The 25,274-nt window shown below is 41.5% G+C and overlaps 1 protein-coding gene across 2 annotated transcripts in view; it reads left to right on the forward strand.

Moving 5' to 3' along the window:
- CFAP58 (cilia and flagella associated protein 58) overlaps positions 1-22,590 on the forward strand; it is a 108,608-nt gene extending 86,018 nt beyond the window's left edge. Inside the window, exons 16-18 of one of the 2 annotated variants that reach the window (XM_027596395.2) lie at positions 15,381-15,500; positions 17,826-17,959; positions 21,879-22,590. In XM_027596395.2, the coding sequence (XP_027452196.1) occupies positions 15,381-15,500; positions 17,826-17,959; positions 21,879-21,990 (366 nt within the window). In that variant the 3' untranslated portion in view covers positions 21,991-22,590. Of the gene's footprint in view, positions 1-15,342; positions 15,501-17,825; positions 17,960-21,878 lie in introns of those variants that run through there. The other variant, XR_003520354.2, reaches the window with a different exon arrangement.
- The last annotated feature ends 2,684 nt before the right edge of the window (positions 22,591-25,274 follow it).

The following is a 25,274-nucleotide window of genomic DNA, read 5'->3' on the forward strand; positions in this document are numbered from 1 at the left end:
ATATGCTATATATTCTTTTGTATGGTTATTACATAATAAAAAATTTAAAAACTGTTGTACTGCAGAAGTTAGATATAGGAAAGAAGTCAAATTGCACCATAATATCATTAGCTATATAAAAAAAAAAGCCCTGGGGTGCCTGGGTGGCACAGTTGGTTAAGCATCTCACTCAGTTTTGGCTCAGGTCGTGATCTCAGGGTTGTGAGATTGAGCCCTGTGTCGGCTCCGTGCTCAGTGCAGAGTCTGCTTGGGATTCTCTTTCTCTCTCCCTCTGCCCCTTTTCCCCACCCCTCAAATAAATAAATAAATCTTAAAAAAAAAACAATAATTTTTTTAAGTTTATTTATTTAAGTAATCTCTACACCCGGAGTGGGGCTTCAATTCACAACTCTGAGATCAAGAGTTGGGTGCTCTTCCAAACGAGACAGCCAGGTGTCCCCCAAACCCAATAATTTTTTTTTAAGATTTTATTTATTTATTTGACAGAGAGAGACACAGCAAGAGAGGGAACACAAGCAGGGGGAGTGGGAGAGGGAAAAGCAGGCTTCCTGCTGAGCAGGGAGCCCCATGCGGGGCTCGATCCCAGGACCCTGGGATCATGACCTGAGCCGAAGGCAGACACTTAATGACTGAGCCACCCAGGCGCCCCCAAACCCAATAATTTTAATTGATCCAGTAGTTGTACATTATTACAATTAAAATGCAAATTTTAAAATTATAAGACAAAATATTCAAAAAATTAAATTCTTAAAATGAATTTTAGATCCGTTTTTTTAAGGGAAAAAACTCAAACTTTTTTCTGTGCTATTTATTATGAAAATTGATCCCATTTTTCAGTGGATTGACTTCAAGTGGCTTTGTCTATTCAATTTGTCCTTTGGTAGTGAGACCCTTCTCTAATTCATGAATACAAATATTATTGCTATGACTACTATTCCCACTGAGATCCATCTGAAATATTTCCCTCTCTGCAGTCCACCAAATGAATATCATCTTTACTTCTGAACCTACCCACACACCGCACACTACTCCTAGCACCTCTTTGGGGACCTGGCAATACTCTGTATTATTTCATGACTTAGTTATTTGTTTTCCTTCTGCTGAAAAGTGAGCTCCTTGAAGTTTGGACCTTATTTATCTTTGAATGAAACTAGCACAATCATATGCATCATGCTGACACTAAATAAGATCTTAGTGGACTTGAATTTTTCTAGAACTTCAGTATAGGTTTTAAGAAAAGCCAACACCATCATGACTTAATATGTGCAAATTCTTCACATACGTTAAGTTGTGGGATAAGGTGCAAGGGTAAAACCAGCCAGCAGTCTTGGTAATGAAGTTCAGGCCAATCTAGGCAATTATATACCCTGTCCCGGACTTCACAAACATATATTTGCATTTGAGAACAAAACCCATTGCAAAGAGATCTCTTAAGAAAGTTTGTGTTGTTTATATTAGAAAGTACCAGAAGCATTTTTCCTATTATTACAAAAATGGTGAAGGTTAGTGTGTGCAGATTTCTCCTGTGCCTCATAAAACACTTAATCATCTACATCCAGAGCCAAGAACCACTGTGTAACCAAGCAGTTTCCTGCTCATGAGGAACTCAGCTGTGTAATTCTGTTTCATCCCCAAATCCTGCATCTCCCAGCCTCTCCAGGGGGCTTTACCACTTCATGACATCATAAACAAGGTAGGTCCAGAGTTCAGGTTACTGACATTTTCGTTATAAAGCCAATAAACAAGAAAGCCCCAAGGTATCAGCCATTATTTTCCCTTTTCTAAAGCTAGATAGAAATGTAATATGTTTACAGAGTTTCTAATTTATTTTCCTACTAACAAAAAGAGGCATCTCTAGATAAATTAGGCAGTGCTCTGGAGTTGCCTTCATATAAAGAGGGAAGCAGTTTTGCTTAAAATTTAAATTTGGCTTTAGTCTTTTGTTAAGGATTATGGATGGGGGTGGGAAAGTGGAAAGCAAACTAAAACCAAGCAAACAGGCAAAAATGTAATGCATTTTTTTCATTGTAGAAGAGTTATGTGTGCAATTAGAATTCTTGTGTTTAAGGAGGCTGTTTAAAAAGTCCACACATTATTTAGTTTAAGACTTAAACTTGCGGGACACCTGGGTGGCTCAGTTGGTTAAGCGTCTGTCTTCGGCTCAGGTTGTGATCCCAGGGTCCTGGGATCGAGTCCCACATCGGGCTCCCTCCTCCGCGGGAAGCCTGCTTCTCCCTCTCCTACTCCCCCTGTTTGTGTTCCCTCTCTCTGTGTCTCTCTCTCTGTCAAATAAGTAAATAAAATCTTAAAAAATAAAAAAGAATTGCTTTTAAAAAAAACCAGTTAAGCTTGGATTTTCATGTGTCTGTATGCAAACGCACATACAAGCAGAGCTTTGGAGCCAATTAATGTGAAGCCATTTGCCAGTCTTATGAATTAAAATAGGCATTTGAAACCACTTACACTATCAGAAGCCACTATAAACATTTTACTAAGAGATCAAGGTTGTATACCAAGTGTTTTCATGAGTTATACAAAATATGCGCAATGAAAAAGTTTCACTCAAAGGTATATGATTTGTAGGAACAACCAGCTCATTAGGGTGAATTATATAAGCTCTGCTAACTGGGAGTTGTTACAGTGGTCTAATTAAAGTAAAAGTTCTCACCATAAATATATCTCACCTCTGTTGATGTGTATTGCTAAAATATGATGGGCACAGTTTGCTGATAGTATAATCACAAGCAACAAAATTATCGAGCATCTAGAATGAGTAGAAGGCAATAGCAGGTATGAGGGACACATAGAAAGATCCATCAGAGTTCTGACCTTAAAGGCTCATAATACAACTGGAAAGAATGAATTCATAAGGACTAAATACTGAAGTAATATAAATTTTTTTAAAGATTTTATTTATTTGAGAGAGAGAGAGAGAGCACATGAGAGGGGGTTGGGTCAGAGGGAGAAGCAGACTCCCTGCTGAGCAGGAGGCCCGATGTGGGACTCGATCCCGGGACTCCAGGATCATGACCTGAGCCGCAGGCAGTCGCTTAACCAACTGAGCCACCCAGGCGCCCAATACTGAAGTAATATAAATGGTATCTTGACATTTTGGAAAAAAAGATTTTCTGCGTCTCTGTGAAGTTGGCTCTCCCAGAAGTAGTGATTGGGGGATTTTTTTTTTTAAACCACCTTCGTCTTGAACCCATTGGGTGAGCTAGAGTGAAGATAAACTGGTGTCTCTTTCTTTGCAGTGCACAGTATCCAAGCATCTTAGTGAGTGATTTTTGCCCTGGGGGGTATAGATAAGCATGTGACTTTGGATCAGGAGCCAAGCTGCCTGATTCACATGAATTAGCTAGTTCACAGGGTGAAGCAATTATTTGCAATGCTCGCCCAAGCAAATTGATGAATCCAGGGTGAACAGAATCAATGCACTGGCATTTGCCAAGCACAGATTCAGATTAAAACAGAATAAATTAGTTCCTCTTAATCAGTTGTTGCCTCAAGTAGGCGAGCTGAGGAAGAAGAGGTGTTAAGGTGCATGTTGAATGTGAACTACCTTCTGTTTTCAGTTGAAGATGCAGAGCAAAAGACAGGGAATATATACAGACAGTGAATATAAAATTGTAGCTCGGTGGGGAAAGGAGTTCTGTGAGCAACTCCATTTCTTCCTCCGAATTGTACCCAGAATAGCACTGACTCTGATTCGCATAGACTGTTCAGAATGTAGGTTTTTAATTTATTGTCAGATAAAATACAAACACCTGAAGTCTGAGTGACTTCGTGTCTGGAGTTTCCAATCTGGGGTTACAGACTGTCACCGTGTAATGGCAGCATTATTTGAAGCTAATACTGTAATTAATTTCTTACCACTATACTCAGCCAATGTTAATAATGAGCCATGCTGTTATCCAGCATAACTTAGCAGAGGCTCTTGCAGCCAAAGAATCCAGAACCATGTCTGACAGTCTGTCCAACTGCAAGGGAGCATCATTCCGAAGATGGACAGAATATGTTTTATGCTTACAAGTCGTGCTCAGCCAAAGTGAGAGCTAGTCTCCTGGTGTTAAGAATCCAGTATAGCTGTTCACAAAGTAATTTAGAGAGTGAGGCATGCTACGAAGTAATATTGATGTGCCTTATGAACAAACTCTGAATAAATAAAGAAATGCGAACCTGAAGATGCAATTTTTTGTTGGTGGGGAAATAATGAACTATTTATGATTTTCTTATGATGTTTCATTGACATATGGTGCTTCTAGCCCGGTGACAAATTAATTGACTTGGTTTAAAAGGAAATGAATGCAGCTTCACAAAGAAGGGCAGGATATGTATTACAAGGCAGCTGGTCTGCTGCTGGCTGATGGAGACCATATACGTTGGGCAGCCTAATGAGTCTCTCTGTTGCATAAGATAGATTCTCTTTATAATAGAATTGCACACTTTGTCTCTAAATGGGGCTATTATACACACCACTGCACAATGTTTGAAGAGCTTGGTTGGCCCTTGTAGAGGGTTAGGAGAGAAATAAATTGGAAAACAATCGTACTTAAGACCTCCAATCCATCAAACACTCCATATTTATCTAAATTACCAGAACGCTCTCCCAAAATACAAATCTGTATGATACACACAGCTGGAATGTTAATGCTGACCGGCCTTCACTTTGGTTTTATCAGTTAGGTTTTCTATTGTAAACACAGACCAAAATTTATGCACACTGAAGCCTGGTAATGTATTTCAGCCACTACCCCCCAACTCTTTTTGCCCTCTGCTCTTCCCATTTCCACTGTCTTGGTTCCTGAAGTTTCATTTGGTATTCTCTCCGCCCACCATGAACACACAAGCATCACTTCGCCTGGGTGATTTAACTCTTAGAACTTTTTGACTTTGAATACTGCAACAGTTTTAATGGTAATTCACTCAGCTTCTTCACTTTTCTCCATACTTGTGGGTCCTTGCTGTTCAGTCGTTCAGTTATTCTTTAGAATAAATCCATTTTGATGCCTTTTACAGCCTTGGAAAAAAGCCAGGAAGTGGAGGTAGGGGAAGATGGGCTAAATGGCAGTCTCGTTCATTCTGTACGTGAAGATCACACATCCTGTTAGAGGGTGTGGGTGGAGCCCATTCAGCTGGCCTAGGTCGCGGGAGCTGAGTCATGCTCTTAACTCTGCATACTCTCCCCTGGCCGCCAACCCGATTTCACATTCTGGTTCCATTCTTCTATTGATAGTATCATGTGGCCTTTAGGAATTATGTAGCACAATTTCCTCCAAGTTCTTTCAGGGTTATAACATGTGTTCAAGCCCCAGAGAAGGCACTGCGTGGGAAAAGTGATTCTCGAGTATATCACGACTGGGTTTTTGACTTGTCACATCTTGGACTTTGGGACACACCATTCATTGCTGTTGACCTTGGGATTCTCACTTACAAAGCGAGGTAGCAATATTTGCTTTTTCTAGCCTCTCTCCTCTGTGTCTCCTCCCTGCCAAGAGCCATGGAAAAGTGTTCCGCCTGGGAAACATTTGAAGGTTCTTGGAGTAAGACGATCTTTTCAGTTCAAGACGTTATTATATCCCAAGCCAGATTGCTTCCCCCTTGTCTTTGTGGCATTCTTTACTTTTCAAGTCCACCTGTATTCCGGTAGAGAGGAAGGGGAGCTAAAAGAAATGGACAAAACAGTTTCATGGGCTTTTCCACATATTTATTACCCTCTCCAGATTGAATCTTGAAGCTTTGTCAGAAGTGTTATTTCTCCAACAGAGCAGGCATTAAGTGGCTATAGAAAATAAACTCACCTCCTGACATCTTTCCCATTGCTTGCTACATCCATTTACTGGGAAGTTTATATTGTAAGGTGTGATGGGAGGTGTTGTACAACAAAGGAAAATCCACCACTTTGTAATTCTATTTGTTCAAGTTATATTCTTTTGCATGGGCTTTTGGATTTCCTTATTTCTGGAATTATTTCTTAAATGTGAGTATTGTTTTTTGATACATGTTTCTCCAGAATCTTATTCCAACCAACTAATTCTTAAGTTATATACATTCTTTTGAAAGTAGAGTCATGTTATTTGTGATAAAATTTCTATAATTTGGCCAGGGGGAAGAAAAATCTAAAACAAATGGTAACAATGAGTGGTTAATGAATTTTTTTCTATTGATTTTTTAAAAAATGATTCTCATGTTCTCTGTCAAAAACGGATTATTTGATGACAATGCTAAGAATATTTAGCTCCAGGTAAAAATCAGTTTCTGTTTGCTTGGATGTGTCATTTATTGAGAGGGCTTTTACTTATATTTTTTTCTTTAACATAATTATTTTAAAGAAATAAATATGTACGGAGACAAATGAATAGACACACTAGTCTTTATCAAAGTTTGCTCAAATTATTGCAGTTTAGAGAAATGGGAATCCAGAACTGAGATGCCTAAGAAACAAATCTTCCCTTGTATGTAGTTTCTTTAGTTCAAGAATCTGAAAACACATTACAAGCAATTAAACTTTAGGGTACAAATGGGAATTCTATATTGTTTGTTGGATAAATTCAATTATGAAATTATGATTTGCTGTGGGTTCCTAGCAAGCCCTTTCTTTTAGTTCTACAAGGGTATACATCCTAGTTTTCTTGGCTTTTTACCTGTTCTCTCAAACTACTTCCAGATCTCTGTTCTTCCCATGTCATGTTTCTTTTTTTTTTTTAAATTTTTTATTGTTATGTTAATCACCATACATTACATCATTAGTTTTTGATGTAGTGTTCCATGATTCATTGTTTGTGCGTAACACTCAGTGCTCCACGCAGAATGTGCCCTCTTTAATACCCATCACCAGGCTAACCCATCCCCCCACCCCCCTCCCCTCTAGAACCCTCAGTTTGTTTTTCAGAGTCCATCGTCTCTCATGGTTCGTCTCCCCCTCTGACTTACTCCCCTTCATTCTTCCCCTATCTTCTTCTTTTTTTTTCTTAACATATATTGCATTATTTGTTTCAGAAGTACAGATCCGTGATTCATCAGTCTTGTACAATTCACAGTGCTCACCATAGCACATACCCTCCCCAATGTCTATCACCCAGCCACCCCATCCCTCCCACCCCCCACCACTCCAGCAACCCTCAGTTTGTTTCCTGAGATTAAGAATTCCTCATATCAGTGAGGTGATATGATACATGTCTTTCTCTGATTGACTTATTTCATTCAGCATAAACCCTCCAGTTCCATCCACGTCGTTGCAAATGGCAAGATCTCGTTCCTTTTGATGGCTGCATAATATTCCATTGTGTATATATACCACCTCTTCTTTATCCATTCATCTATCGATGGACATCTTGGCTCTTTCCACAGTTTGGCTATTGTGGACATTGCTGCTATAAACATTGGGGTGCACGTACCCCTTCGGATCCCTACATTTGTATCTTTGTGGTAAATACCCAGGAGTGCAATTGCTGGATCGTATGGTAGCTCTATTTTCAACTGTTTGAGGAACCTCCATACTGTTTTCCTGAGGGGTTGCACCAGCTTGCATTCCCACCAACAGTGTAGGAGGGTTCCCCTTTCTCCACATCCCTGCCAACATCTGTCATTTCCTGACTTGTTAATTTTAGCCATTCTGACTGGTGTGAGGTGGTATCTCATTGAGGTTTTGATTTGGATTTCCCTGATGCCAAGCGATGTGGAGCACTTTTTCATGTGTCTGTTGGCCATTTGGATGTCTTCTTTGGAAAAATGTCTGTTCATGTCTTCTGCCCATTTCTTGATTGGATTATTTGTTCTTTGGCTGTTGAGTTTGAGAAGTTCTTTATAGATTTTGGATACTAGCCCTTTATCTGATATGTCATTTGCAAATATTTTCTCCCATTCTGTCGGTTGTCTTTTGGTTTTGTGGACTGTTTCTTTTGCTGTGCAAAAGCTTTTTATCTTGATGAAATCCCAATAGTTCATTTTTGCCCTGCCTTCCCTTGCCTTTGGCGATGTTTCTAGGAAGAAGTTGCTGCGGCTGAGGTTGAGAGGTTGCTACCTGTGTTCTCCTTTAGGATTTTGATGGACTCCTGTCTCACGTTTAGGTCTTTCAACCATTTGGAGTCTCTTTTTGTGTGTGGTGTCAGGAAATGGTCCAGTTTCATTCTTCTGCATGTGGCTGTCCAATTTTCCCAACACCATTTGTTGAAGAGACTGTTCTTTTTCCATTGGACATTCTTTCCTGCTTTGTCAAAGATAAGTTGACCATAGAGTTGAGGGTCCATTTCTGGGCTCTCGATTCTGTTCCATTGATCTATGTGTCTGTTTTTGTGCCAGTACCATACTGTCTTGATGATGACAGCTTTGTAATAGAGCTGGAAGTCCGGAGTTGTGATGCCGCCAGCTTTGCTTTTTTTTTCAATATTCCTCTGGCTATTCGGGGTCTCTTCTGGTTCCATACAAATTTTAGGATTATTTGTTCCATTTCTTTGAAAAAGGTGGATGGTATTTTGATGGGGATTGCATTGAATGTGTAGATTGCTCTAGTTAGCACTGACATCTTCACAATGTTTGTTCTTCCAATCCATGAGCATGGAATGTTTTTCCATTTCTTTGTGTCTTCTTCAATTTCTTTCATGAGTATTTTATAGTTTTCTGAGTACAGATCCTTTGCCTCTTTGGTTAAATTTATTCCTAGGTATCTTATGGTTTTGGGTGCAATTGTAAATGGGATCGACTCCTTGATTTGTCTCTCTTCTGTCTTGTTGTTGGTGTATAGGAATGCCACTGATTTCTGTGCATTGATTTTATATCCTGCTACTTTACTGAATTCCTGTAGGAGTTCTAGCAGTTTTGGGGTGGAGTCTTTTGGGTTTTCCACATACAGTATCATATCATCTGCAAAGAGTGAGAGTATGACTTCCTCTTTGCCGATTCGGATGACTTTGATTTCTTTCTGTTGTCTGATTGCTGTGGCTAGGACTTCTAATACTATGTTGAATAGCAGTGGTGAGAGTGGACATCCCTGCCGCAATCCTGACCTTAGGGGAAAAGCTCTCAGCTTTTCCCCATTGAGAATGATATTCGCTGTAGGTTTTTCATAGATGGCTTTTATGATACTGAGGTATGTACCCTCTATCCTTATACTCTGAAGAGTTTTGATCAAGAAAGGATGCTGTACTTTGTCAAATGCTTTTTCTGCATCTATTGAGAGGATCATATGATTCTTGTTCTTTCTTTTCTTAATGTATTGTATCACGTTGATTGATTTGCGGATGTTGAACCAGCCTTGCAACCCAGGGATAAATCCCACTTGGTCATGGTGAATAATCCTTTTAATGTACTGTTGGATCCTACTGTCTAGGATTTTGGTGAGAATTTTTGCATCCATGTTCATCAAGGATATTGGTCTGTAATTCTCCTTTTTGATGGGGTCTTTGTCTGGTTTTGGGATCAAGTAATGGTGGCCTCATAAAATGAGTTTGGAAGTTTTCCTTCCATTTCTATTTTTTGGAACAGTTTCAGGAGAATAGGTATTAGTTCCTCTTTAAATGTCTGATAGAATTCCCCTGGGAAGCCATCTGGCCCTGGGCTTTTGTCTGTTGGGAGATTTTTGATGACTGCTTCAATTTCCTTATTGGTTATAGGTCTGTTCAGGTTTTTCTATTTCTTCCTGGTTCAGTTTTGGTAGTTGATACATCTCTAGGAATGCACCCATTTCTTCCAGGTTATCTAATTTGCTGGCCTAGAGTTGCTCATAATATGTTCTTAGAATTGTTTGTATTTCTTTGGTGTTGGTTGTGATCTCTCCTCTTTCATTCATGTTTTTGTTGATTTGGGTCCTTTCTCTTTTCTTTTTGATAAGTCTGGCCAGGGTTTATCAATCTTGTTAATTCTTTCAAGGAACCAGCTCCTAGTTTCGTTGATCTGTTCTACTGTTCTTTTGGTTTCTATTTCATTGATTTCTGCTCTGATCTTTATTATTTCTCTTCTCCTGCTGGGTTTAGGCTTTATTTGCTGTTTTTTCTCTAGCTCCTCTAGGTGTAGGGTTAGGTTGTGTATTTGAGACCTTTCTTGTTTCTTGAGAAAGGCTTGTATTGCTATATACTTTCCTCTCAGGACTGCCTTTGCTGTATCCCAAAGATTTTGAACAGTTGTGTTTTCATTTTCATTGGTTTCCATGCATTTTTTTAATTCTTCTTTAATTTCCTGGTTGACCCATTCATTCTTTAGTAGGATGCTCTTTAGCCTCCATGTATTTGAGTTCTTTCCGACTTTCCTCTTGTGATTGAGTTCTAGTTTCAAAGCATTGTGGTCTGAAAATATGCAGGGAATAATCCCAATCTTTTGGTACCAGTTGAGACCTGATTTGTGACCTAGGATGTGATCAATTCTGGAGAATGTTCCATGGGCACTAGAGAAGAATGTGTATTCTGTTGCTTTGGGATGGAATGTTCTGAATATATCTGTGAAGTCCATTTGGTCCAGTGTGTCATTTAAAGTCGTTATTTCCTTGTTGAACTTTTGCTTAGATGATCTGTCCATTTCAGTCAGGGGGGTGTTAAAGTCCCCCACTATTATTGTATTGTTGTCAATGTGTTTCTTCGCTTTTGTTATTAATTGCCTTATATAATTGGCTGCTCCCATGTTAGGGGCATAGATATTTACAATTGTTAGATCTTCTTGTTGGATAGACCCTTTAAATAGGATATAGTGTCCTTCCTCATCTCTTATTATAGTCTTTGGTTTAAAATCTAATTTGTCTGATATAAGGATTGCCACCTCAGCTTTCTTTTGGTGTCCATGAGCATGGTAAATGGTTTTCCACCCCCTCACTTTCAATCTGGGGGTGTCTTTGGGTCTAAAATGAGTCTCTTGCAGACAGCATATCGATGGGTCTTGTTTTTTAATCCAATCTGATAGCCTGTGTCTTTTGATTGGGGCATTGAGCCCATTTACATTCAGGGTAACTATTGAAAGGTATGAATTTAGTGCCATTGTATTGCCTGTAAGGTGACTGTGACTGTATATTGTCTGTGTTTCTTTCTGATCTATGCTGCTTTTAGGCTCTCTTTTTGCTTAGAGGACCTCTTTCAATATTTCTTGTAGGGCTGGTTTCGTGTTTGCAAATTCCTTTAGTTTTTGTTTGTCCTGGAAGATTTTTATCTCTCCTTCTATTTTCAATGAGAGCCTAGCTGGATATAGTATTCTTGGCTGCATATTTTTCTCGTTTAGTGCTCTGAAGATATCATGCCAGTCCTTTCTGGCCTGCCAGGTCTCTGTGGATAGGTCTGTTGTCAATCTAATGTTTCTACCATTGTAGGTTACACATCTCTTCTCCCGAGCGGCTTTCAGGATTTTCTCTTTGTCTCTGAGACTCGTAAGTTTTACTTTTAGATGTCGGGGTGTTGACCTATTTTTATTGATTTTGTGAGGGGTTCTCTGTGCCTCCTGGATTTTGATGCGTGTTTCCTTCTCCACATTAGGGAAGTTCTCTTCTATAATTTGCTCCAATATACCTTCTGCCCCTCTCTCTCTTTCTTCTTCTTCTGGGATCCCAATTATTCTACTTTTGTTTCATCTTATTGTATCACTTATCTCTCGAATTCTGCCCTCGTGATCCTGTAGTTGTTTATTTCTCTTTTTCTCAGCCTCTCTATTTTCCATCATTTGGTCTTCTATATCGCCGATTCTCTCTTCTGCCTCATTTATCCTAGCAGTTAGTCCCCCCATTTTTTATTGCACCTCATTAATAGCCTTTTTGATTTCGACTTGGTTAGATTTTAATTCTTTTATTTCTCCAGAAAGGGTTTCTCTAATAACTTCCACACTTTTTTCAAGCCCAGCTAGTATCTTTAAAGTCATGATTCTGAACTCTAGGTCTGACATCGTACTAATGTCCGTATTGAGTAGGTCCCTGGCAGACGGTACTACCTCTTGTTCTTTTTGCTGAGGTGATTTTTTTCTTCTTGTCATTTTGTCCAGAGGAGAACAGATGAATGAGAGAACAGAATGCTAACAGGTTAACAACGTCTCCAGCAAATATACTCTATACAAATCAGAAAAGACCTGAAACCAGGGGACGAGAAAGGGAAAGAAAGAAGAGAAAAAAAAAAGGAAAAAGAAAAAGATAACAACAAACAAAAACAGAACAAAACAAAACAAAAAAACAGAATATGGTCAAATATGATCAGGCTAGTGCATAGATCAGTGCCACACACTAGCTTTTGGGCATATTTTGGTCTGTTAGAAGAAAGTGCCTGCTAAAATTTTAAAGGAAGAACAACTTATATATGTACAAAGTAAGGGTTGATACAATTAAGGGATGGCAGATGACTGTAAAGATGCAAATTATAAAAGATTTTATAAAAGGAATTGATAAGAAGTTGTTTTTAAAAAGAAAGAAGAAGATTGAAAAAGAAAAAGAAAAAAAAAAGAAAAAAAAGGGAGAGAATGTGATCAGGCAGGAGACTAGAACAAAGCCATACACTAGTGATTTAGGGTATATTTTGATCTGTTAGAGGAAAGTGTATCTCAAAATTTTATAGAGAAAACAACATATATATATATGCCAAAAATAAGGGTAACTACTATGAAGGGATAAAATATGACTCTAAAAATGAAAAATAAAAAATGGTTTTTTTAAAAAAGGGATTGATAAGATGTTGGTTGAAAAAGGGAAAAAGAAAAATAAGAAAAAACAGTTAAAAAGTTAACTTTGAAAAACTAATGAATTATGGTAAAAAAGCCATGAATTCTATGTGCCGTATTCCCCTAGCGCTGGAGTTCTCCCGTTCTCCTTGATCGGTGAACTTGCTCTTGGCTTGCTGGCTGTTTGTGCTGATCTTCTGGGGGAGTGGCCTGTTGCCGTGGTTTCCAAATATCTTTGCCGGTGGCGGAATTGCCCCTCCCTTATGAGTCCGGGCTAAGGAAGCAGCTCTGGTTTGCTCTCAGGAGCTTTTGTTCCCTGCAATCTCTTGGTGCAGCTTTGGAGGACCAGGGTGAAAATGGTGGCCTCCCAATCTCCACCCGGAGGAGCTGAGAACTCGGGGCCCCGCTCCTCAGTGCTGTCCCAGAGAAAAGCAGTCACTCCTGTGTCCCCGGTCTCTGGCCGCACTCCGTGCTCACCCGGCCTGTGACCGAGCATTTCTATCTCTGGCACCCGACCCCGTGTGGAGTCTCCAAACCCAGCAGATCCCTGCGGTGCGCTCCCGTGCCGCTCCTCCCCGGGGAGGAAGGGGAGTCTCCCCGGCTCTGCCGCTTGTTGGGTCCCTGCTGGAGGAGCAGTGGCCCAACTGGGCCGCAGATCACAGTTTATGGCAACCCCGAGCTGAGAGCCCGTGCCTCAGCTCTGTCTCTGCAGCCGGCTTCCCCGCTCCGATACCTGGGAGCTCTGCCGCACTCAGGCACCCCCGGTCTTTCTGTGACCCCGAGGGTCCTGTCCCTCGAGGGGCCCACACTGTCCCGCGAGGGTTCCACCCCCCGCTTAGCCACTGCAGCGACGTCCCTCCGCGGAGCCGATTTCTAAAAGTTCCGATTTTGTGCTTCGCGGCTCTATCACTTGCCAGAAGTGGCCGACGGAGTCCCCCTCCCCCGCTGTCTCTCCTCCCGAATATCGCCTCGGATTCACTTCTCCGCACGTCCTACCTTCCAGAAAGTGGTCGCTTTTCTGTTCAGAGTGTTGTTATTCTTCTTATCTTCGATCTCCTGTTGAGTTTGTAGGTGTTCAGAATGGTTTGATCCCTATTCAGCTGAAATCCTGAGACCAGAAGAAATCCAGGTCTCCTACTCCTCCGCCATCTTGCTCCGCCCTCCCATGTCATGTTTCTTAAAAGACTCGCTTTCTTTACCTCCTACTTCTGATTTGTTCTCCAGCCTCTGTGAGTTTTGCTCCCCCAATGTTATTGTAAACTCTCTATGGTCAGTGGTGTCATCCTAATAGGCCTTCCCCAAGGCCATTTTCAATTCCCCTTCTGTTTCTTTTCTTAGCCCATCGGATATCACTGACCACTCAAATCATGCCTCTCTTTGTAAACACTGCCATTTCCTGGTTGGGGGACATTCAGTTGCTTTCCCTTTTCTCTGGATCTTTCTTCTTTGCCTACCCCTGATAGGCTGGCTCTCCCAAAGATCTCGTTGTTCTGGCCCACCCCAAATGCCATCCCTAGTTGATGGAGCCATTCTCATGGCCCTAGCCATGACCCACCTCCAGTTCCAACTTGCTCTTTTGTTCGAACTTTTGTTTGAACGCATTTTCAACTCTTCTTCTCAATATCCCACAACACCTCAAGCTCAACATATCCAGACCCCCTGATAATCAGAAGAGAATGTGGGAACAGTTCCTTCCCCCTTCCCCACACCCCTTCTTTCCTAGCCTCCCTGCCTCCATTACCATCACCTGCCAGCCCCCAAGGTGTCCATATTATAAGCCTTGGAGTCTTCTTGGTCCTGCTCCTTCCTTCCTCACTTGTCTGATCTTTCCCCAAATCCCACTGATTCTATCTCAGGAATGTCTTCACATATCTACCTTCTTTCCATTCTATCTTAGGCCCATCTGTTTTCATCTTCTGCTTATCCTGGTCTCCTGAGCAGTCTCCTCACTCTGTTCTCTGCCTTCCTGCTGGAGCTATTCCTCTGAAGACAAACCCAAGCACAGCTCATCCTTTCCTCCCAAACCACAAAGCCTGGAACCTACCTATGAGCCCAGGCTTTTCTCTCCACTACTCGCTCCTTTGGCCCAGGGCACCTACTGAACTAGACTCACTTCTCCCGTGTCCTGACTCTGAACCTTGGCCTAAAAACCTTTCCTTTCTCTCTCTGCTTGGGGAAAAACTCCTACTCATTCTTTAAGCAACAATCCAAATGACATTTTTGCGAAAAATGTCCCCCACTCCCTACTTTTACTGGCCACATTTGTCCAAATCTTCCATCACTGCCCTTGTCTCTCAGTTGTGTGATCATAAGTTTAGGTAGAGAGAGACTTTTCCTTCCTCATATGTCGTATTATTTGTATCCAAATGCTGGGCCCATCCTAAGCCCTTGACTGGGATTGTTTGGACGCACTCTTTTTTTTTTTTTTAAGATTTTATTTATTTATTTGATAGATAGATAGCAAGAGCAGGAACACAAGCAGGGGGGGTGGGAGAGGGAGAAGCAGGCTTCCTGCCAAGCAGGAAACAGATGGGGCTCCATCCCAGGACCCTGGGACCATGACCTGAGCCGAAGGCAGACGCTCAACGACTGAGCCACCCAGGCGCCCCTGGACGCACTCTTGATAGAATCTATGGTGAATGTGATCAGTGTGGCACTCCGAAGTATCTTAGGATGGTCCCAAGTTCTCCCGACCTTGCTGGTAAAGGCACTTTCCCTGTCTTGAAGGGGCTGTTCATCTCCCTTGTGGTTTTGCTCACCACCAGGAAAAGGAGAAACTGTATGTGGAACTAAAGCACATCCTGGCCCGGCAGCCTGGTCCCGAGGCTGCAGAGCAGCTACAGATCTACCGCCACACGCTGCGGGAGAAGACCAAGCAGCTGAAAGTAAGTGGGAGCCTCTGCCTTTTCCTGGCCCCACGCTAGGGACCCGGACAAGTCTACTGTCTCGGTACAAGGAGCCGGTCTCCCAATGCCACATGCAACAGAGGTTGGCTTTTTGAGAATTCCAGTCCCAGGAGGAACAGGACACATCTCAGAGCTACCCCCCTGCAGCTAAACTAATAGACCCCACGATTCTCTGCTTCCTGAAAGAGGGAGGTGAGCAAGTAAAGAAAGAGTTGGAGAGAGAATGATGGCACCAGAATGGAAATTTGGGGGGTGTCGTGTATAGGGATGCTCTCAAGATGAATGAGAGGACTTGGATGGTGGGAAAGAACAGAGGAAACATTTTAACACCGTCATCCCCAGAAGCAGACCACTGTGCCCAAGCAGGTTTTTGCTATTTCCTTCTACCTGCAATAAATGTGCAGAAAGCACAGGTTGGTCTCCAGCCCCCAGGGCCTGCCTTCGTGACCATCTCTCAAATCAGTTGCTATGAAAGGAAAGTAAAATCACTTTAGAATTCTGTTAGCATAAATTCCCTCCTAAGTGACTTCAGAACCTCAGCTGGGGAGATGGAATGTTTTATTGTTACATGTGCCTTTTAAAAGTTTTCTCAAAAAGTGTGTGTTCCCATTGTATCTGGAGCTTTACCTCCTCAGCAAGTACTTAGATATTCTTGGCATGTCAGGGAAGTCTTACACATATGCATGCACAGAATGTAGCACACGCCGGCTGAATTCTGGCACTTACCTGCGCAATGGGGGTAATAATCGTTGCCTTTCTGCCTGGGGTAATACAGATGCCATGCTCCTCGTCTAGTTCCAATCCTTTCACAAATAGGACATTGTAAAATCACATCCTTCTACTTTAAAAGAGGCAGATGAAACAGAAGTGTAGTTAGAACATTAATTTTCAACTTATCACTCACAGTATTTATTTCATATGAGTATCCTGAGATGTATTTCAAATTTTGCATGAGGCATAATCTTTTGATTATTTTCATCCTTTTAAACAATTGTATATGCCAAGCAGAATAAAAGCTCATTTTCTCAGGAGTGGGTATAGATGAGAAAAGCACATGTCTGTCTTCACATTACTGTCAGATAGCCACATCAGCGCTAGATTGCATTATATGGCTTACAGGAGCTTTTTGGTATTTTAACCCTTTAACTCAGGAAATCCAGAATTTTGCTCTGATGAAATGTGACCCCTTGTGGAAGAGGTTCAGAGGTGGTGGTCCTCAGCCAGTCTGCCAGTTTGTCCTCATTATCTGGGCTCTTTTAGGAAATGCTATATTCATTGTTTGGAAACAGAGCCTTTGTTCCTAATTGTTTGACTATTAATAGACCTGAACCTGAAAGTCCCAACATGAAAGTCCTATTCTTTAGCTCATGATAGCATAGTCAGAATCATTTTCATAGCGATTAAGAGAAAGCGTTCAGAGGCAGATGAATACTCAGAAGACAACGATCCCCCTTTTGTGCAAATTTTTAAAATAGTGAGCAAGAGGAAAAACAAATCCGTCTGTTGCATGCCCCTTAGAATGGTAGCTTTCCTTCCTTCCCTCTGGTTTCTGTGGGGTGTACTCCTAGCTTGGGCATGCTTTACACATCCTGTTTAGATGAGTAAATTCCCACTCTTCCTGCTCAGCTGAGACCAGTAGCATCTATGGGACACCAGAGTGGAAGAGGCAGATAATCAGGGTTCTTATCACACATGCTTTAGACTCTCCCATGCACGTATCAGCTCCCTGCTTCTCAGAGGTAAGTACTGTGGTGCTGGGAGAAAGAAAGAACCTGTGCAGAGTCCCAAAGAACATCATAAAGAGATGACAGACATTTAACAGAACAGCAACCTAGGAAAACACATAAATTTGATGCCTACTTAGTGGTGGTGGTGGCAGGATGATTCCAGAATAAATTTTACCATAATCATCAAATGAATCACTCTCCCTAGTGATGACTTCCTTGAATGCTCTTTAAAAAGACTTTAAATGCAGTTTGATACTGTATGTCTGGGAGTTTTTCTGTCTCTGCTCACAGTATACCTGAAAGACTTTACACCATTCATATGTGAGCCTGCTTGAATGTGGCCTGAGAGTTCTTTTTGTCATTTTTGGATTAGGAGTCTGCAGACCTCAGTCAGATTTTTACCTAGACGCAGACCTTGAGAACTGGCAGAAGTGAGTGAATTAGCTGTTAAACTTGGGCATGGTTTTATATCACTTGCCTCACTGAGGTAAATGGCTGCAGATTAGGAAAAAATCTCAGGAAAGGATATTGTCTCACTGAGTCTCTTCTGCTAATGCTGCTTTATTTGTCCTGTTAGGTTTTGTCTTCAGAGTTGAATATGTATGAATCGCAGAGCCAAGAATATAAATATGAGATCGAGAAACTTACCAACGAACTGATGAACTTAAAGAAGAAATACCTAGCTCAGAAACGTAAAGAATACATTCAGAAGTAAGAATTAGTCAAATGTTCTTCTAATTGTGTTGTGCCTATTACCTGCTGATAAGAAAATAATTGGCAGACAGTCACAGAGTCATGGAATCCATGGGGGGTAAACTAAGGCACAGGGTGAACAAATGACATTCTACAGGTCCCCACTGGTTTGTGTCAGAGCAATATGCATGTCTCATCTGATACTAAGGCCTCTCCTTAGGACCTGAACAGGGATCCATTAATATCTGCTCATTGGTGGACCTCACATGGAGCAGAGGAAACAGTGTGATCCGCACGCCCCCCCCCCCCAACACTGTTCTCATGGTTTGGAGATAGTCATGCCATAACAATGTTTGCAAATGAGGTTCACGATCAGGCTTGTACAAACAAAAAGCACATCCACGTTTACAAACACAGGTAATTTTGCTAAGGGGTGGAGGCTTGGTAAAGCTGTTCTTTCCAAGAACGTAGGTGTGCCACTGTAATGATGAGTAGCTCACAGATCATTTTTTTAAAAGATTTTTTAAGTTCATTTATTCATGAGAGACAGGGAGGGGGGCAGAGGCAGAAGGAGAAGCAGGCTCCCCGCAGAGCAGGGAGCCCGACATGGGACTCGATCCCAGGACCCCAGGATCACAACCCGAGCCGAAGGCAGACACTCAACCAACTAAGCCACCCAGGTGCCCCCACAGATCATTTTTTACCCATGTTTTAGATAATCGGTCTCTGAACCATCTTTATGTCTAGTAACTGCCTTCAGTATCTGCTGGGGGCGTGACGTGAGATCTTCTTCTCTGAGGAGAGGATGATGCCCTCTCAGGTTGACATTTGGGCTTTCAGGATACCTACATGTGGACTGACAAATGTCTCTTCACTTGGTTATCATCATTTGCTTAAGGCTAGGGTGAGAGAGTGGGCCCAAGGGAATCGGTGGGTTTGAACCTTGGCTTGGCTGTGTGGCATTACCCAACTTATCTAGTTGATTCTGTAGTGGCTCACATCGTGGGTTTAAGTCAAGTTGGGTATTTCATCCATGTGGGCCCTGCAGGGACCTGGTGGAGGAGGGGCATCTGCCTGTGATTTGTCAGTGACAAAGTACTATTTAAAGTAACTCGATGCAAATGGATTTGCCAGGAAAAATTTGCCCTTCTTGTAAATCAGAATATTCCCTCATTCCACATTCAGATGCCAGCTTCTTGGTAGAATAAAATCCTGCTAAAAATTAGAGCTAATTTCGGTGGGTCTGTCTTGATGTCTGGGTCTGGCAACTATCTGATTCAGATACACTGGTGGGATTTGGTGAACATGCAGGTTTCCAGGCCCCATTTCCAGATGTTTGGATTCTGCAGGCTTTGGATAAATTTGCAGGTCAGTCACTCCTCAGGGGATTTCCATGTTCATGGAAGCTGGAGAACCACTGATATTAATGTTGTGAATTAGTGCATGTTGGGTGGAAACACGGTGGTTTTCTTTTAGGAACACCAGGGTCGTGCTGATGGCTGGTTCCAATGTGAGGCATGTGTCCAGTTCAGTGGCCTTCAAGCATTTTGATTACATTATCTTATCAGTAAAACACTTTTGAGCTTGTAGCCCCCCATATATATACATGCATATTAAATATATATTTGTTTTGAGTTTTAAAATGAAATTTTTTAGAATAGTTTTCTACTTCCAATATATTTTAATTTCTGTAAATTGTGTACAAAATACTATTGTCACTTTGTCAGTAATTAGTAAACTGAGATTTTTTTTTTATTTTTGAAAGACAAAATATGAATAGAATCTTAAATACCTTCTTTGCACCTCCCAGTGGGTCATCTTACTCATCTTGTAGAGTAAATGCAACCCGTTTTGGAGACCAGCAGTCTAGTTTACACAGTTACAAACAGCCAGCTTAGCTAAGCAGTTAGTTAACTTTCTAGAGCTGACTAACTCCCCACCTTGGCCCTGGAGTTTGGCCTGTTGACCTTATTGATCCCCTTCCCGGACACCCTCCACACAGTTTTCTGGACACAGAGAGCTTGTGGAACCAAAAGGAATGCCCCTCTGTGGGCTCAGCCCCTCCCAGTGGCACATCCACTAAAACTGCAATGCCCCCAGCCATAGGCCACTTGTGGATTTTTAAATTAAAATGAATTACAGCTAAATCAAATTAAGAATGCAGTTCCTTAGGTGCACTAGTCGCATTTCAACTGCTTAATAGCCACATGGAGGTAGAGAACACAGCATTAGGCTCTAGATAGAGAGCTTTGCCATCATCGCAGAAAGTTCTATCGGATAGCACGGCTCTAGAATCCTTGCTTTTACCTGTCCTCTTCTTGCCCTAAAATGGTCATTACTTGTAGCCACTCTGACCTGGTTAGTGTGTCATTGGCGGTTCCATTTTGGTGGGGATCCATACACTGGAGGTAGACAGAGAGAGGGGTTTACGGGAGAAGAGCAAAAGGATTCAGGTGCTGAAGGAAAGTATGCTGAGGCAAGAACAGGGTGCGGAGAGGGTGTGGACTGGAAGGGAGGAGGCTGAAGGGGGCCAGTGTGATGGTCTACGAATATATTACAAAGGCAGTGTAAAGGAGACATCATTCCCATCAGTCACCTCAGACCAAGCCAGCAGCGGTAAGCTGAAGTTCCTTCAGAGAGGGAAAGTTACGTTACTGAAGGCAAGAGAGGGATGGGGGAGGGGGCTGCCTGCATCCACCAGCCATCAGGTATGCAGGTTGCCAAGTACTAGAAAGAATCCTCTTTATTGGATCCACTCAAGGCTAAAGCTTTTCTCCTACTTATGGAGGATGATTTTTTTTTTTAATAATAATGAAATCAATCCTGCTAAGAGACTGCTGGATTGATTAGTCAATCCTCCACAGGTTCTTTCCAAATGGAATTATTTAGAATAATCTCTATGGATGTTTTCCCTAAACTTGCTCTTTATAAAATAGCAGCTCATGCCATTTTTGCCTTTATGCCTTCTTTCACTTTTGTAAAACACCCTTTTCATCATGTTTCCATCCTGACCTGCACCCTCACCCACCTGCCTCTGACTCTCCTGCCCCGGACCCCCAGGCTGGTCTCGAGTTTGCAGAACTAGCCAGATTCTTTCCCCAAAGGTGGAATTCTTTCCCTTAAGGTGAATCACTTCTAGTTGTCAAGTCTAATTGGGTTTGGTCTTAGTTGTTAGCTTAATTTTTATTTTTAAAAAGGGATTCCAAAGATGTTTTCTCTAAGACCCCTAAATACACAATAGGGAATTTGTGTAAATTTAAGCTACCTCTGCAGGAGACCTGAATGTGATGTGTGCAAATGTGTGTTTGTGTGTGTGTGAATATGTGTGTATATGTGTGTGTATTTAAAGGAGATATGTTGTAGATTTTCCTTTATCTATTGCCAAAGGTGCTATCTTATTTATCTTTCTCAGATTTTCTTGTATCTTAAACTATTTCTAATAATAACTGCTGCCTGTCTGGAAAATTTGTATTTTACAAATATCCAAGTTTGATGAAGATATCTTGTGTGTGTGGTAAATATTTATAAGTTTCCACTGCAACTTTGGAATATAAAAGTTGGTAAATGGTGAATTAGTCATTATAACTAAGCCAAGAGAAAGATTCTTCTGACTGATCTTTGGAACTAAACAAATGTTTTATAAAACAGGAAGGTGATTACAAGTTGGAAGTCTCAAGTCTATAGTGATTGAGTTATAATGAGCTTTAATGTCCCCATTTAGATCACCGTTAAGAAGGTACATTTAATTGTGTCTTTCCCTAATTCTGTGTGTTATCAGTGAACACCTAATTAGATTTAAACAACCACCTTGTCTAAAACTGGAAGCTTTAATCAAAGCCGTGTTCAGTGGCTACCTCACCCTAGGAACTTAGAGAACACCACACTTAGAAGAGGAAAAAGACGTTAAGGAAGTTAACTTTCACCTCCTGTCTTACAGAAATAAGGACAGAGTACCCATGGATAACACATTCTCAACGGCCAAGCCAACTGGCCCTCGTTTTACTGGGGGTGGATTTCCCCTCAACAGGCCATCCAAAGTGAAGTCCTAACCTGAAGCTCCTGGCTGGGTGCATTTGAACAGCTCATGAAATTCACTTTGAAACATTTTGGAGGAATCTCTTTCAAATCCCTTGGATCCTAAATATTTAGAGAAATCAGTGCTCAAATTCTAGGATGAAAAGAAATACAAAACTATCATCGTCATGTACATATAAGAGTGATGACATTCTACTTGGTCCTCATGGATATTAACAAATTGTAGTTATATCATTCAGTTAGGCTGACACATTGCATAAAGCAAATCTTTTGTTACTACCACATTGATTGATTTGAAATGCACCACATATCTAGACACTCTGTAGAGATGAAATTTTGGATCTGAATTTCTCTATTACAAACATCAGTGTATAGGTTTTACATTTAAAAATATTTTTGAAATGCAGTGTGTTTCTTATTAATAAGAATCTTTTTAAATCATTCCTCATTAACAAGTCATTGAATGAGGTGAGAAAAAAAAAAGACAAACTCTCAAGTATTTAAAACGTGTTTTGAGAATGATTTCTATGTGGAATTTCTTTTCAGGCCTGGGGTATGAAAATCTATTCCAAAGAGACAAACTAATAAATACTTCATCATAAAAAATAAAAAAGGACCTTTGTAGAGATTTTGATCTTTGCTTTGGTAGAGTATGTAATTAAAGTTTAAAACTACTTTGAGAAATGTCTAACATAAGGATCTGATTCAGTGGAACCAAGACTTTAAAACGAGGGATGTGGGCTGGTGTTCTCTGACAATGGCCTTGTATTTCTTAGACCTCCCACTTGGAGAACAGAGTTATGTAGGACAAGGATCTGTGTGGCTTGCAGGCTTTAGGCCAACATTTAGAGTCATTGAATCCATTGTATTATCTTTCTGTTGAAGCCACAGTTATGTGGACTTCAGTTCAAAGTTTCCTCATTAAGTGAGTTCATTCAGGAATATTATGTGAGGACACTTTGGTCATCTCTCACAAGAACTTGACCTCTGCAATTTTTTAAATTATAGAGGAGTAAGCAGCTCAAGGATAAGGACAATATAAGTGGATCATTCCATTTGTCCTATGGGACCAAGGTTCCCACTGCAAGGAGCAGAAGGCTTAATGACCCCAAGATGCTTGTTGAGATTATACAGAGAGGTGGGATTTTAGAGGGATCATCTGCATGTTCTGCTGTCTTTCTCAGTTCACCCCCAGAAGCAAATCCAAGACAATGATGACCGGGAAGTGATTTATTATGAAGTGATCCCAGGAAACCCACTAATAGTGGGGAAGTAGGTCAGAGAAGGGAAGGCAATCAAGCTAGTATGCAATTTTAAGTCAAGTTCCATGGTGGGAAACTTTGGCTACATTTTGCAGGGGGCTCTGGAGACAATGTAATCACAGCTCAGAGTTGTCCCTGTCAGGGGCAAGGGAGCTGGAGTATTTATAAGCCCCATGCTGGCTGGCGTTGGTCAAGGACTGCTCTGCAGGGGTCCTTCTGCCTGCGGGCAAAGCAGGGTCTGGCAGCCTAGGGGCAGCCGGGAGACAGAAATGGCATTTGCTGACTGTCAGCAGTGAAAACGCTAAAGGCTGGGGGCAGTGGGTTAGGCAGTACCATCCTCTGTTGCTTTTCCTGCATGGTCCCAGGAGGAAAGGGACAGATGGAAATCACCCTGCACTGTAGCTGGTGACCCTGTGGTGAGGTGTGGTCATCAACTCTTTGTGTACCGTGTAAGAGGGTGGAGGATAGGTATGTACCCTAGAGAATTTGCCAAGAGCACCTTAAAGCTAAAGAATCACAGTGGGACCGTTTCCATTTTTGAAAATCCCTGGTGATATCTGACCTCAGGGCCGTATTTTTTCAGCCAAATGACTTTTGCAGGTAAGGTAAAGCAAGGCAAAGTTATTATACATGTACAACTTTGGAGGTTTTCCGGTCCATTCAGGGACATTTTGTGGTGTATCTGTAGCCAACTTCTTTCTGAGTCCTTGGACGGCTTCATAAGAGGTTCACTTCTCTAGGGAGAAAGGTGTCTATGATTCTTGATCTATCTCGGTATGATAAAGACTTCGGAGGCAGATGCGGGGTTCGAGTTCTGGCGTATTGTAACAATGAGTTGTTTTGAGGATTAAATGAATTAATGCAGAGGTAAGGTTAGAATAGTATCAGGCACATAGTGACTGTTTAACAAATACCTGCCATTATTATTATTACACAGAGATAACTTGTGTTTTGAAATTAGAGAATAAACAATGTTTATGACCTTACAATGTTGGGATGAAATTGGATTTTGTAGTGTGGTTTAAGGTTGAATATCTTGCAGAAATGCCACATCAGGTACCTCACGAAAAATTCTATATATATGTTTTTTGTACTCTGAGGACAGATTTTTCACCTTCAGAAATCAGAGCTTCCAGAGGGAAAGACCCTGGTGGTGTCTACCTGCCATCTTCTTGTTTTTCCTCCATGGGATGGAGCAGGGCAGTCAGCCTCTGTGGATGACAGAGGTCCCATGAGCCAAGACGGCGCGGGCTCCGGTAGATGACAGGGCAGCTCAGGATGGCTCAGTATGCTTATGTTCAAACGTAGGAGGAGTAAATTAAGACTTGAAAAGGTTGAAGATATTGCCACTGCTTCTCATTTGCTGTACACCCTGACAGCCCAGGGTATTAGAAGCAATAACTATTAGGTGCAGGTGTTACCACCATAGCCACAGTACAAAAGTGAGTTGTTAAAAACACTGAGATTTGCAAATCATGAAAGGTAACTGTGAACTCACAGTGGGCTGAGGTGCTTTTAAAATCACAAATTTGAGCTGCATTGTAAAGCAACATTAGGAAATTGTTCAGTAGCATCATTTTACCCTGGGGTTTTCAGAGTTTCAGAAAGAAGTCCTGTTGCTAAACCAGCCATTGACTCCTCCACTGGCCTGATGAGGAAGCTGGTATGGTTTCTCTGTGGATGGAGAGAGACATGATAAAAGGGAGTCCCTGGTCATTATTTGCTGATCATAGCTTCTCAGCAACTGCTCTCATAGACAGGTTTTTATTGTGCTTACCTCTAAAGAAATTGCCCAGAGCAAAGGTTTGTTGCTGTGATAAAGCCATAGAGACAGAGGTAGTTATGCTAAGAGGAGGCAGTAGCAAGTCTCCGGTCATGGGCTGTCATTTTGCTATAAAAATTTATCCAGGGTTGATAATTATCATTTGATCTCCTGGCTTTCTCAGATTCTGAAGTTTGACCTAGGCCAAGATACCCATTGGAAAATGCTATATAATGAATTTTCAGCCATGTGGCATTTCAGAGCCTGGACCATT

This window comes from Zalophus californianus, chromosome 15 (genome assembly GCF_009762305.2).
Source record: "Zalophus californianus isolate mZalCal1 chromosome 15, mZalCal1.pri.v2, whole genome shotgun sequence".
Taxonomy (NCBI): domain Eukaryota; kingdom Metazoa; phylum Chordata; class Mammalia; order Carnivora; family Otariidae; genus Zalophus; species Zalophus californianus.